This window comes from Phocoena phocoena, chromosome 4 (assembly GCF_963924675.1).
Source record: "Phocoena phocoena chromosome 4, mPhoPho1.1, whole genome shotgun sequence".
Taxonomy (NCBI): Eukaryota; Metazoa; Chordata; class Mammalia; order Artiodactyla; family Phocoenidae; genus Phocoena; species Phocoena phocoena.
The window spans coordinates 77535975-77550778 of NC_089222.1; the positions used below are offsets into that span (position 1 = coordinate 77535975).

Consider the following 14804-nt stretch of genomic DNA (forward strand, 5'->3'; position numbering starts at 1 on the left):
CCTACTTAAAACACAGGGCTGTTCTCAGGGACCATGTAGAATCACTCACCTCTGCAGTGAGTACCTCCAGATGGTTATAAAGGTCTAACAAGTATGTCTGCTTTCCTTTTATCACTGTCATTAACTAATCTCACAACAACACAACGTCTTCTTTTCTCCACCTTGAGCACAATTCTTAAATTGCCACTGTTTTCTTCCTACTTTTCTCTAATTTCCTTTTTCTTTTTTATTTCTTTCCACTTCTGTGCTTTGGGACCAATGGGATTTGATCTCTATAGCTACTGCCTTTCTTCTGGCCAAGGAATTTATCCAACCTCATTACATCTTTGGTTCCTCTCCACAGCACACACACTAGGAACTTCTTTGGGGCCTTCCAAGATCAAGTGTGTCTTGAACAGGTAAGGCTGGTGGAAGTTCAAACTCTAGGTAGAAGGATTTACCCCTTTCAATCACTTTGTTTAAAAGCTAATTTTATCATGTATCCAAGCAGGCCATACTTCAAGCGATTCCTAAAGTCCAACAAAACGAATAAGTGGTTTTAGACATTAAACTTTTCCTGGTATCTAATTTTATTTATGAAATGTCAAAAAATATTTAGACATCACCAATTAAACACCGACATTATTAGGACTTGCTGTACCAAACTAAATAATAAGTGAAAACGATGATTTTCCCCACAGCAAATAATAGAGCACCTAGCGTATGTCCAGCATTCTACTCTATAGGCTTTGATGTCAAAGACCAAGTCCCTGCCCGCCAGGCGCCTGCAATCAGGTACTGGGAATACACTTAAAACGATATACAAAACAAGATTAAAGAAACAACACTGAATTTTTTTAGCATGCCAAATGACAAAGTATATAGCAAACTATTTATAAATTGAAACAGCAATAATATTTGTATTACATATAGTTTTCATACTGCTATTGTATCATTGCACACAGGAAATCTTCTTATCCTTTGTAGTCATATTTACCCAGTAAATAGCTTCCCTGGGTGAAGAAAAGTTCTGCAGTAGGACATGAAATCTCTAATCTACTCTTAAAATTGCTAAGCATAAGAAAAATTTTATTTTCGAAAGAGAACCTTCCATACTGAACTCCATTCCCTAAAATAAAGCGTTTACACTTTTAAATATAAAAAAGGGTTTGATGTTATGAAAGTCAGTATACATTATGAATTTATTATCACCAAATACATCTGATGAGAAACAAGGTGAAAACAAGACTTCGTCATCAGTAGGACAGTACGGTGATAAGAACCAGAAAGAGAACTCAGTAACACTGTCTGCCATGAGCAGCATTCTACCAGGAACTTCGTATTTTCTCACTTATTCCTCTCTTAGGTAGCCAACCTTCAATTACCCTCCAATGGTGAAGAGCTAAATACATTATCCCATAAATAAAAGACTCATTTTAGTCACTAATTTAAACCTCATTAAATAAGAAAATATGTATTAATATGTAATATGCCAGGTGATAGCAACTTATAACAGTAAGCTAAAGGAGAATCAGATGATTTTAAGCAGCCAAAGGTGATTACACCATCAAAACCTTGGATACAAAATTTGCCTTTGACATCCTTTTCTTTTTCTGCAGAGTTAATCTCCTGATTCACCCTTTCCCACTAACCCTAGTACCTTCACACTTTCACACACCAGAGAATAAAGATCCTGACTTTTTTCAGATAACCAATCGTAGATAGTCCCTCATTTGCCTGTTAGTTGTATTCCAGAAGTTTACTGCACCTACAGAAACTGTACTGTAAGAGTAATTAGATTCCTAGACCAGTTCATAAGAGCCTATTTAACATATGTGGTGCTGAAAAGCTGTGGATTTTACCATAATTTTAAACGGTAGAAAAGTGCTATGATGCTAATAATGAGACAAAACACAGGTTACATTCTCCCCCCAAGTGGTCTGGTAGCTACTGGTGGGTTGCATTCCCCTGTCACACCCCCTCCCCACCGAACACCTTGTCTTCAATGAGACAATGCTATCTCATCAATTTCAGACTTCACATATACTCTGTTCCTCATCATTACTCAAGCAAAAAGGCGTGGGGAGTAGTTTCACTTAATTCTCTTCCCTGGTTAATTTCACTGTCCATAAAGTGAAAAGGATTAGGAGAATTAGAAATGCACCCTGTCAAGAAAGAGGTTAAGGGTAAAAGGAGATAACTCCATCTTTTACCAGAGAATAATGTGATTGCTGAAGCAAAAAGACTGTATGGGGCTTCCCTGCTGGCACGGTGGTTAAGAATCCGCCTGCCAATACAGGGGACGTGGGTTGGAGCCCTGGTCTGGGAAGATCCCACATGCTGCAGAGCAACTAAGCCCGTGAGCCACACTACTGAGCCTGCACTCTAGAGCCCATCAGCCACAACTACTGAGCCTGCGTGCCACAACTACTGAAGCCCACATGCCTAGAACCCGTGCTCTGCAACAAGAAAAGCCACTGCAATGAGAAGCCCACGCACCGCAACGGAGAGTAGCCCCCGCTCAGCGCAACTAGAGAAAGCCTGCACACAGCAATGAAGACCCAACTCAGCCATAAATAAATAAATAAATAAATAAATATATTTATTAAAAAAAAAAAAGACTGCATGTCAGATATACCATTTATTAGCTTTGTGACTTTGAACAAGTTTCTTTACATCCCTAAGTCTCAGTTCCCTCTTCTGAAAATAGGGTTGGTAGTACTATAATGGCTATCTGCCCAGCATCCCTTCTCCCCTTCCCTCTGGAGAACTATTTCCAGCCCCACCACTACTCTATACGGCTTTGACCAAGCTGCCCATCAAACGGGTGGGCATGTAATCCAGGCCAGGCCAACTAAGAGTACCTTAGCCCTCCAACCACAATGTTAGTCCAGAAATGGGCCATCACACAGCAAGGCCAATTGAAGTCCTTTTCTTGAAACATGGAGGCAGTGGGGTTGCCAGCTGGAATGAAGTAAGCCTGGAGCTACCTGTGCAGTGTTTTCCAATATGTGCAGAATATCTGTCTGCAAAAGGAAAGACTGGAGAAATGAGACAAAGATTCCTGATAACATCTGATTCCCTGGCTCCAGCCAACTAGGTAACTTGCTTATCCTTCACAATACCCTTTTTTTGCTTAAGCTCGTGTGAGTTGTGTTTTTGCCCTTGGCAATGGGGAAAAGTTCTATTTAAAAGCCATTCACAGAGCTGTTGCAAAATTTAATGAAAAGTAACTAAATTGCCTGGCAATTGCAGGTACTTAATAACTGGGTCCTTGTTGAAGCTGTTACTCCCGTAATCAGAAAATACCACCAAAGAGTGAAAGGAAAGCCAGAAACAAAAACCAAAAGGCAGGTAAGTCTAAAACAGCATTCCTGGCTGCAGGTAGCAGTCTGGAGACAAATATGAAGAAAGCAATTCCTCAGGTAAGGAGAGAACCTATGAAGTTCACAGCCATTATCAGACTTCAAATGAATTTACTGTGAAAGAACTAAGGAATTTCACTTCTTGCACTAAAACTCTCAACAGAGTATGACTGACCTCCCAAAGTGTTTGTCTTTTCATAAGATCAGTGTCTCAACGTTTATCAAAATGTACAACTATGATTTTTAAGCACCTAAAACCAATCTCAAAGTTTTAAGGTCTCATAAGACACAACTTAATTTTCATATGGTTCATAATTATTGCTTCAGTCACTGTTGTTTCCTAAGTAGTAACATAAGTTTATCTATTAAACATTTATTACAATTTAAGTATCCTTCAACTAATAAAACAGATGAATTCCTTAAAATTTTATACAAAGAATTATAATATCACTATGTAATGTGAAAAGAAATCACAAACCTGGATTACCGACCCACCCCCACCCCCACCCCCAATCAATGAGTCAAGTTGAAGAATATTGGAGGAAATGAAGACTTAACTTTAACTCCATTGCACTCAGAATCCTGCCATACCCCACAAACAACCATCCCTCATGTAACAGCTACTATGATATATGCAAGGCATTGTGCCAGCACAAGCCAGGCTCCACAGAATGTGCTCCATTAGCTGAACTGAATTATTCAGCTACTACAATCTGATGAAATTCATCTTTTTCCCAATACATAGGGGTAGAAAATTAAAGGAATTTTCACTATTTTAAATGTTACCTATTTCTTTTCCTTAAAACTTTGGACTTCCTTTACCTATTCAACTAGAATCTAATGTGAGGTACCATCTGATTTAGCACATAATTAGACACTTAGCTTTGCTTCTCAGAGGTATTCTGCAAAGAGCACTTAAATTTCTGTAAAAATTTGAAAACCACAATGCTAAGAGATGAGGAATCAAAAATAATATAAGCCAGGGCACATCAACTATCTCAATGAGTTACAACCTAGTTGTAGAGAGTGGATATAGAAATTTTTAAAAATATTATTAAGAAAAAAATGATGAAAATGTCAGTCAACAAGTTCTACAGGCAATCTGTGAAGGGAGTAAGATCACTAAAGAAATCATTGGGTTGGCCAAAAGGTCGATTCGGTTTTTTCCATAAGATGGCTCTAGTAGCACTTAGTTGTCTTTAACTTCATTCGAAACAATTTTGTTAGGCTGTATGTGACAGCTGTCATATCAGCGTACATTTAAAAAAAGACTTATCAAAGTTGGTGAATTTTTTTTTTTTTTTTTTTGCGATATGCAGGCCTCTCACCGTTGTGGCCTCTCCCGTTGCAGAGCACAGGCTCCAGACACACAGGCTCAGCGGCCATGGCTCACGGGCCCAGCCGCTCCGTGGCATGTGGGATCTTCCCGGACCGGGGCATGAACCCGTGTCCCCTGCATCGGCAGGCGGACTCTCAACCACTGCGCCAAACAGGGAAGCCCAAAGTTGGTGAATTTTTGTGTAGCCATTTTAATATTGAAGATGGAAGATAAAAAAAGCAACATTTTCAGCATATTTTGCTTTATTATTTCAAGAAGGGTAATAACGCAACCGAAATGCAAAAGAAGATTTGTGCAATGTATGGAAAAGGTGCTGTGACCGATCAAACACATCAAAAGTAGTTTGTGAAGTTTTGTGCTGGAGACTTCTCACTGGACGATGCTCCACGGTCAGGTAGACCAGTTGAAGTTGATAGCAATCAAATTGACACACTAATTGAGAACAATCAATGTTATACCATGCAGGAGGTAGCCGACAGACTCAAAATATCCAAATCAAGTGCTGAAAAGCATTTGCACCAGCTTGGTTATGTTCACCACTTTGATGTTTGGGTTCCACAACAGTTAAGTGAAAAAAACTTCTTGACTGTATTTCTGCATACAATTCTCTTCTTAAACATAATGAAAACGTTCTGTTTTGAAAACAAATTGTGATGGGTGATGAAAAGTGGATACTGTACAATAATGTGGAATGGAACAGATCGTAGGGCAAGTGAAATGAACTGCCACCAACCACACCAAAGGCCAGTCTTCATCCAAAGAAGGTAATGTTGTATATATGTGGTGGGATTGGAAGGGAGTCCTCTATCACGAGCTCTTTCTGGAAAACCAAACTATTAATTCCAACAAGTACTGCTCCCAGTTAGACCAACGGTAAGCAGCACTCCACAAAAAGCGTCCAGAATTAGTCAACAGAAAACGCATAACCTTCCATCAGGATAATGCAAGGCTGCATGTTTCTTTGATGACCAGGCAAAAACTGTTTGCCTGGGAAAACTTGGCTGGGAAGTTCTGATTCATCCGCCGTAGTCACCAGACGTTGCATCTTCGGATTTCCATTTATTTAGGTCTTTACAAAATTCCCTTAATGGAAAAAATGTCAATTCCCTGGAAGGCTGTAAAAGGCACCTGGAACAGTTCTTTGCTCAAAAAGATAAAAAGTTTTGTGAAGATGGAATTATGAAGTTGCCTGAAAAATGGCAGAAGGTAGTGGAACAAAAGGGTGAATACGTTGTTCAATAAAGTTCTTGGTGAAAATGAGTCTTTTATTTTTACTTAAAAAACTGAAGGCACTTTTTGGCCAACCCAATAAATAGTAGTAATGAGGCAGAAGGTGATTCAAAAGACACAAGCTATAAGCTGGGCTTTGAAAGAAAGAGAAGCATTTAGAAACATGGCTGAGAAAGTAGACTGGTGCCAGCTTCATGCTGTGCTACAACAACTACTGCAGATCTGTGAGTTTTATCTGGCAAACTCATGGTGGTTAAAAAAAGAGGTGTCCTATGAGAATTTTAAATAAGTCAGGTAACACATAAATTCCCAATTTTATATATTTCAGGCTAAATTTATTGTCATATAGCATAAAAACCTCAATAACCTAGAAACCAATTAACAAGCCTTCCAATCAATAACAGAAAATATATGAAATCCAGGTTCTTGTCAGGAACTAGAACTGAAAATTCTGTTATTTGATCCTTTTTTAAAACTTGTCTACAGGGCTTCCCTGGTGGCACAGTGGTTGAGAGTCCGTCTGCCGATGCAGGGGACGCGGGTTCGTGCCCTGGTCCAGGAGGATCCCACATGCCATGGAGCGGCTGGGCCCGTGAGCCATGACCGCTGGGCCTGTGCATCCGGAGCCTGTGCTCCACGGCAGGAGAGGCCACAGCAGTGAGAGGTCTGTGTACCGCAAAAAAAAAAAAAACAAAAAAAACACTTGTCTACAAAAATACACAGAGGCTTTTCTATGTGTGGTTCTGGGGGCCATGTAATCTATTTAATCCTTTAGACATTTCTAAATTGTATTCTTAAATCAGGCTGATTAGACCTCTGCTGATTCACCACACTCCTAAACTCACTAATAAATTGCTTTTTGCATCATGCTATTTGTTTACACTAAGGAATATTATAAGAAAAATCATAAAAAGCTCATTGTTATGGTTCCTGGAAGAATGCTACCCAAATTCTGTCTCTCTTTATGTATATCAGGTTTCAGTAACATGAAAAGCAACATTTTTATCCAATGGTTACTGTGAATCCTATAAATGATCTATTATCCCCCTTTGTTTTGGCCCCAAGGAAGTTCAGAACAATGTTTGTAGCCCTTTTCTAAAAAATGAACAAACTACATAGTTTGCATCTCCAGAAAAAAATGTTATTTCAGTTTATTATTCTATGTTTATTTTTTCGCTCATCTGATTCTCTTACCTGTACTCTTGAATTTTTTTTTAATTGCCTCACATCCTTTGTGGAATAACATGGGGTGCAAATAAATAATACAAAATCTAGAATTCACAACAATTAAACAGCATTGGGCACTGGAGGGGTGTTAACATTTTACTACATTCTACTCTACTTTTAAGACAATAGGTAGAGGAACAAAAAACATTTGCAAAGAAGTTTTTTGTTTTTTTTTTAAAGTCCAGGATATCTGCCAGAATTAATACACATTCAAGCCAATCTTCTGTAATGCTGGTATCTGTCTACAACTCTATACAATAACTGAAACTCAGAACACTACACCCAGAGCATTAAAAGAGCCTATTAAATATTAGAATGCTTCAAGCTTTTTCTTCAAAAAATAGAAGTACACTAAGACATCGTTTTAGACGTATTTTAACTACCATGACCACCACCACATTTTCTAGTTAAAACTCTCAGAAAACCCAATTAAAGATAATACCTCATTATCCCAGGTAATCCAAGTAAATATGGACCTTCTCTAAGGTTCTATTCTGGGCCTCTCTGAAACTCAGTGGTCATTTCTACCCTCACAGTTTCAATTTCTATGTGAATGATTCCAAAATCTCTATCCCACCTCAACTGGACACCTTGTCATAACCTCAATTAAAATGCTCAAAATGGAGCTTCACTGTCTTCCTCTTCTCCCTCACCCCATAAGCAACCTTTTCCAAAGATCTCATTCTGTCCAATTCCAATTCCAAGTCATCTCTGTCCCTTCCTTCTCTTCATCTCTGGTATTCTATCTTATCAGGCTCAACCGTTTCTTCTTCTGAAGTGTCTTTCTGGTTGGCATTTTCTTTTTCATTTGCACTTGTATGTTACTAGTTCCGGCCCTAATTATAAGCTGATGCCTCTCCTCTCCTCAGACTTTCCATTTCACCCTCTGTTTCACTGTCTCAGCATTGTTTTTTATCAAGTCATTTCCCTCAATCCTGCAGTAGGAGTTTCCTATAACCTATTACATCATCAAAGTGACATCCCTCAACCTGAACTTGCAGGGAAATCCAGGATCTGGCCCCACGCTAAGTATCTCACATTTCCCATTATTATCCCTAAATCACCATTCACTACACCAGGCCAAGCAGGTTAATGCACCTACCATGCTAAGTCACAGTCTTTACTTTTTCTGCCTCCTCTCTACACCTGGAATTGCCCTCCTCTCTGCCTTAGCCAAATCTTACTAATTCTCCAGGACATGGCTCATGTCTCATCTCAGTAACAAAGCCCTCTCCTTATTTTATCACATATGGACTTTGTTCTTATCTGATTTCCCACTGTATACACAATCAGTATTAAATTGCTCGAGTTAATTGTTCTCTAATTGTTTCATGTGTATGCTCTCCCACTTGGTCTCATCTATTCCCATGGTTTTAATTATAAACTGTAAGCTAACTTCCAAATCTAAATCTCCACACTTGTCCTTCTCTTCACTAAACTTAAGACTTATACATCCAACTGCCTACCTGAAGTCCCATTTGGATGTTTAAAGGACATCTCAGACTCAACAGTCCAAACAGAACTCTTGATTTTTATCACTGAAACACATATCCTCCAGTCTTGCTCATTTCAGTCCCATTATCCAAGTAATTATGGACATCGTTTAGGCCAAAAATCTAGAGGTAACTCTGATTATTCTCTTTCCCTCACATTCCACTTCAATCCATTAGGAAGATTTGTTGGTACTGCTCCCAAAATACAGCCCAAATCCAACCCCTTCTCATCCTTATCACTCTTTTTTTTTTTTTTGCAGTACGCGGGCCTCTTACCATGTGGCCTCTCCCATTGCGGAGCACAGGCTCCGGACGCGCAGGCTCAGAGGCTGTGGCTCACGGGCCCAGCCGCTCCGCGGCATGGGGGATCTTCCCGGACCGGGCATGAACCCGTGTCCCCTGTATCGGTAGGCACACTCTCAACCACTGCGCCACCAGGGAAGCCCCCTTATCACTCTTATTCAAGTTATAAGCATCACCTCTACCTGAAATTCTCTAAGAGTCTCCCAAATGACCTCTCTGCTTCCTCTCTTAGAGCCCATTCTTCATATAGCAGTCAGGATGATCTACCCAAAGCCAAAATTAGATTTATATAACTCTCCAGCTTAAAACTCTCCAATGGCTTCCTATTACATTAAACTCAATCCAAACTCCTTATCATAGCCTAGAAGGCCCTACGTAACCTGTCCCATTCCTACCTTTCTAACCTCACCTTCCACCACTCTATTAAGTGTCCGTATTGCTTCACTGTCTTGGTTTTCCTTCCATCCCTTGATCTGTAGTGAAGGTTTTCTGCACTGGCTATCAGCTCTGCCTTGATCTTCATCCACTGCATTCTTAAGACTGCCGTCTTTCACATCTTTTAGGTCTCTGTTCAAATGTAACCCTCTCAGAGAGGCCCTTGACCACCATGAAGTCACTATTCCATTGCCCGGTTTTACTTTCTTTACATACAATAAATAGTGATGAGCACTATCCCCTCTCACTAGGATGTAAACTTCTTAAGTTCATTGAGGGCAGATATCAGGTATGATTTTTTATATTTCCCATGACAGTTTTCCTGGGCATGTAAGAACACCAATAAATATCTAGTGATCAATTATAAGATACAATATCTGTAATCTGCAAAACTATAAAATTTTCTAAAGCCAGACATAAACACAGAGAAACTATAAGAAGGGTGATTACGTGATGAATACTATTTAGTATAAGTTCAGAACCACATGATTCTTGACTTGAAAAGTTCTCCTAATCAAACACTAATTTCTATTTAGACCACTTAAATTTCATTAAAATGACAACCACTAAGCAAATGATTCTAATGGAGCAAACCGATGTCTTACTTAATGTTATAACGTCCAGTTTTCAGTGTACATCTATCAGGAAGCTGAGCCAGTTTTCTCGAGAGCATTTTAAAATACTTTCTGCACTCCTGCATGCCTGTGCCTTGTTCATAGTCAGTAGAAGCAGAAAGTGGCAGTCCATCTCTGACACGAATGACTGAGGCAGATAAAATCATAGACATTTCAAGTGACAGAGAAGACCTGAAACAAAATGAACAATTTGGGTTAGGTAAGAAATTAAAAGCCAAAGCTGATAAACACAGTGCAAAAATGTGCAACTCACTAATAATCAAAGACATATTAATTAAAGCAATGATATATCATACTTTCCTTCACAAATTAGCTGTTAAAAAAATACTTCTTTCTGGTATTTCCATAAGTATATGTGGAAGTACATATTGGAATAAAAACCATTCTCAAAACAATGTGTTGATATTCAACAAGAGTTTAAAAATATTTATGCCCTTTGACCACAATAAATTTTTTTTTTTTTTTGCAGTATGTGGGCCTCTCACTGTTGTGGCCTCTCCCGTTGTGGAGCACAGGCTCCGGACGTACAGGCTCAGCGGCCACGGCTCACAGGCCCAGCCGCTCCGCGGCATGTGGGATCTTCCCGGACCGGGGCACGAACCCGCGTCCCCTGCATCAGCAGGCGGATTCTCAACCACTGCGCCACCAGGGAAGCCCTGACCCCAATAAATTTATATACATAACCCTATCTTAAAGAAAATAATAAGAATTAGACAAGATTTTAAACAGAAAGACATTCTTCTCATAGAAATAACCGAAAACAACCTAAACGTTCAACAATAGGGAGATGGTGAAACAAATTATGGTACACCGCTATGATGGAATATGATGCAACAAAAAGTTATGTTTGTTAAAAATAATTTAGTAATGTGGTAAAATGCTTATATGTTAGGTAGAAAAAAGCAGGATCAAAACTGCATATGCTGTTTTCCATAAAGACACAGAGGAGGAAGAAGGGAGGGATAAATAGAGAAATAGATATTGGAAGGAAACATGACAAAATTAGAATGCTTATCTCCAGAAAATAGTATTATGGGTTATTGTTATCATTTTATAATTTCCTAAATTTCTGTAATGTTCCACAGTGAGCACATATTACTTTTCACAATGAGCACATATTACTTTTATAATCAGAACAAATGTTTTTATTTAAAATAAATTTTAAAGCTAAAGGAATACTACTTTTTTTTTTTTTTTTGGCCATGCCTTGAGGCACACAGGATCTTCCCCCACCAGGGATCAAAACCGTGCCCCCTGGGGCTTCCCTGGTGGCGCAGTGGTTGAGAGTCCTGCCAATGTAGAGGATGCGGATTCGTGCCCCGGTCCGGGAGGATCCCACATGCCGCAGAGCGGCTGGGCCCGTGAGCCATGGCCGCTGAGCCTGCGCGTCCAGAGCCTGTGCTCCGCAGCGGGAGAGGGCACAGCAGTAAGAGGCCCGCATACCGCAAAAAAACAAACAAACAAAAAAACCGTGCCCCCTGCATTGGGAGCACAGAGTCTTAACCACTGGACCACTAGGGAAGTCCTAAAGGAATACTACTTTTAATGTTGTTCTCAATCTTTTTATCAGGAAGCAAATCATAATTACCTTTTTTATTATATTCTAATCATGCTTTACAAAAATAGATAAAAGGACTGCATAGGCCTATGCAGTTCTGAAAGAAATCAGGTAAATAGTCAAACTTTGATAAAATACACACACAGACACACACACAGTGGTCCCCTGTGTAAAAACCATTGGAATTTTGATTAGAAATGCAGATTTCTGGGTCCACCGTCCCCCCAAAATTCTGATCCATTGACTATGGGGTGGGGCTTGAGAATTTTCCATTTTCAGCAAATTCCCTAAGTAATTACTATGCTTATTATCTAAGGATCATACTTTGATAAACACTGAATTAAAACATGTTCACAGTCTGAAATTAAGTGATAACTCTTTCCTGCCAGGCAGGAAAGAGCACAATGCCACTAAATACTTCTCCTTCACTAACAGGAGGCACAACTGGTAAAAAACTGAAAAATCTGGTAACAATTTCATAGGCTTTTTTCAAGATATTGTATCTCAGAGACTAAATTAATCCTTACCTGCCCAGCTCAGCTAGGTCAATATTATCTCACTCCAAAAATGAAAAACTTAGTAATATATCAAAAAAATGACAAAGAAAATCAACTGCTACCAATTTTGGAAACCAGTGGTCCCTAGCTTTTGTTGCTATGTCAAGTTAAAATCTGAGTGCCCATTCATGATGGTAACTGACTGACATTAAAATCAATCCAAATAATAAAGCTAATGCTTTAAATTTACTTCCCCCTTTTCCTCTGAGGAAAAGCTAGGTATTAATATGTCATTACCCTTTAATATTTTTCTCCTCCATTTATTTAAAAGGAAAAAAACCCAGCAGGAATTAAATTAGCCTTTACCATAATGGAACCTTCGAACAAAAGTTCCAACATGACATATCCAAATCATTTTTTTTCCTATTCAACCAGTTTCTTTTTTCTTCTAAAAGCAGTAGCAAAAGAAAGCAGAGATCCCTCAAGGGATAAGGTCTATACTATAAATCTCTTTTAAAAATTGTTATCACACTTCTTTATTTATTAAACCACAACTGAACATTTAGCCTAAGTGTAACAAATTAGGAAAATGTCTTAATTCATACCCTTACAAATTTATGATTTAAATATAAAACTTTGTCTTTCCAGAAGTATACTGCAACACAATGATCACTCTGGGAATTAACATGAGAGCAGGGTTGTGTCTTGTAGTTTCCAAACATCCATATTCTTAGTAGTATTTAAAAGCAGACTGCATTCCTTATGCCTGATCTTTCTAGGATCCCAACAGAAATATTAGGAATAATCTTTATTATAGGGTGCCAACTTTCATGTAATCTTCAAAGTTGCTCTTTTGTATGACTTAAAAGACAGAAAGGGCTTCCCTGGTGGCGCAGTGGTTGAGAGTCCGCCTGCCGATGCAGGGGACATGGGTTCGTGCCCCAGTCCGGGAAGATCCCACATGCTGCAGAGCAGCTGGGCCCGAGAGCCATGGCCGCTGGGCCTGCGCGTCCGGAGCCTGTGCTCCGCAACGGGAGAGGCCACAACGGTGAGAGGCCCGCGTACCACAAAAAAAAAAAAAAAAAAAAAAAAAAAAAAAAAAAAAAAGACAGAAAGATATGATTCATACTTCCTAAAACATATACTGAAAACAGAATAACAACCTGGTTAAGTTCAATTCATTTAACAAATATTTACTGAGTACATACTGTATGCCAGGGGCTATTTCAGACATTAGGAATAGATAGTTCCTACCACCGAGAAGCATCAGTCCAGAATTAAAGAAATTCAGATGTAAAGAGCAAATACAACACAAGCTATGTTGCCCACCGCTTTAACTGGAAAACTATAGTTAGACAAACTTGCCTTTCAGATATTCCTAATACACACTTTTAGGCTTGTCATGGAAAGCACAACACAGCAGTGATATTCCCTTCCTAAATTCTTGAAAGGTTTTCAGAGAATTGCTTGTATTTATCAGTAGACAGGATTTTTCTGAGGAGAAAAAATTAAATCTCTTCCTTCCCGAGTCATTTAACCTAGCATCCAAACCAGTGAACTAACAAAAGAAACTGGGATGACTGTCCAATGAACAATGTGAGGCTTGACTACTTCAATCACCTTAGGATAAGCAATCTCTCTTTTATCAACTCAATAAATATACCCCCCTTTTTTTCTTTTTACCTCGAATTCTTAATACAGTTCCTTAAAAAAACAAACACACACTCCAATCTTATCTGGACTGTGGTAGTAGAAAAAGGAATCTGTCAACATCAAGGCCAAGCTAGGGTTAGGATACCCTTAGAGAGTAGGCAAGGTGGTGGCTGGAAAAACCAAGGAAGAGCCAGTAGGAATTGAGGAAAGGAAGAGGTTAAAACACTTGCATGGGAAGATTCAAGAACAGTCGTAGTTTTATTGGGGCCACAGATACATTTTTAGGCCACTGGTCCATTTTCCCTCACCTTTAACAGAAAAAATATATAACATATGCCTTTAGACAGCAGCAGCAAACTCACAGGGAAATCTGAGTGCTGGTTAATATATTGTTTGCCCAATAGCAACTGCTAGAGGAAAAAGCCCAAAGCAGAATCTAGGTAGGTCTGGGTAAACATTTACATAAAGGCTGAGGAAAATAAACTTCCACAACACCAAACACCTACAGCAGTGGTTACGAGCCTTTTAGACCCAAGATAACAAGATGCTGACCTGTCTTCTTCAGAACCTTGTGGGGTGATGACTGTAGGCCCAAGGTTCCAGGAAGGTAATCACTCAAAAAGTAATAAACAAAACCCAACATATAAGTACATTTTATATCTACTTTCCAGCAAGATGCTTTCATAAATGCCTCTTTTAAGATAAAAAACATTTCATAATAGCTTAATCACTCATATTTTATTTTAGTCCATTATTTCCCAAACTTCAGTCACCCAAGTACCACTTTCAGAAGTCTTACCATATCTGCATCTCACCTGTACTATTTTTTTACCTAATACAGGTCTTTCAATTGATTTATTTTTTTGCCCTATGTTTAGTAATAGTATCTGTGAAATCAGTTTAGAGGTGTTAGGTTCTTCTCCTAATTTAAATTAAAACATATAAAGAACTTTTGTTTCATTCAAATGTGTGTGTAAATTTTTGGAGAATTTTTTTTAAGTTCATCTGCTTATCATTCAAATTATATTACCTATCTGATGTTACCAAAGTTTGGGAAACACTACCTTGGTACATACTATTTTATAAAAGT

The 14804-nt window shown here is 38.8% G+C and overlaps 1 protein-coding gene across 1 annotated transcript in view; it reads right to left on the reverse strand.

Annotated features, from left to right (window-relative positions):
• SEC22A (SEC22 homolog A, vesicle trafficking protein) overlaps positions 1-10170 on the reverse strand; it is a 72977-nt gene extending 62807 nt beyond the window's left edge. The window contains exon 1 of the mRNA XM_065876739.1: positions 9977-10170. Within this exon, the coding sequence (XP_065732811.1) occupies positions 9977-10158 (182 nt within the window). The 5' untranslated portion in view covers positions 10159-10170. The remainder of the gene's footprint in view (positions 1-9976) is intronic.
• Between the last annotated feature and the right edge of the window lie 4634 nt (positions 10171-14804).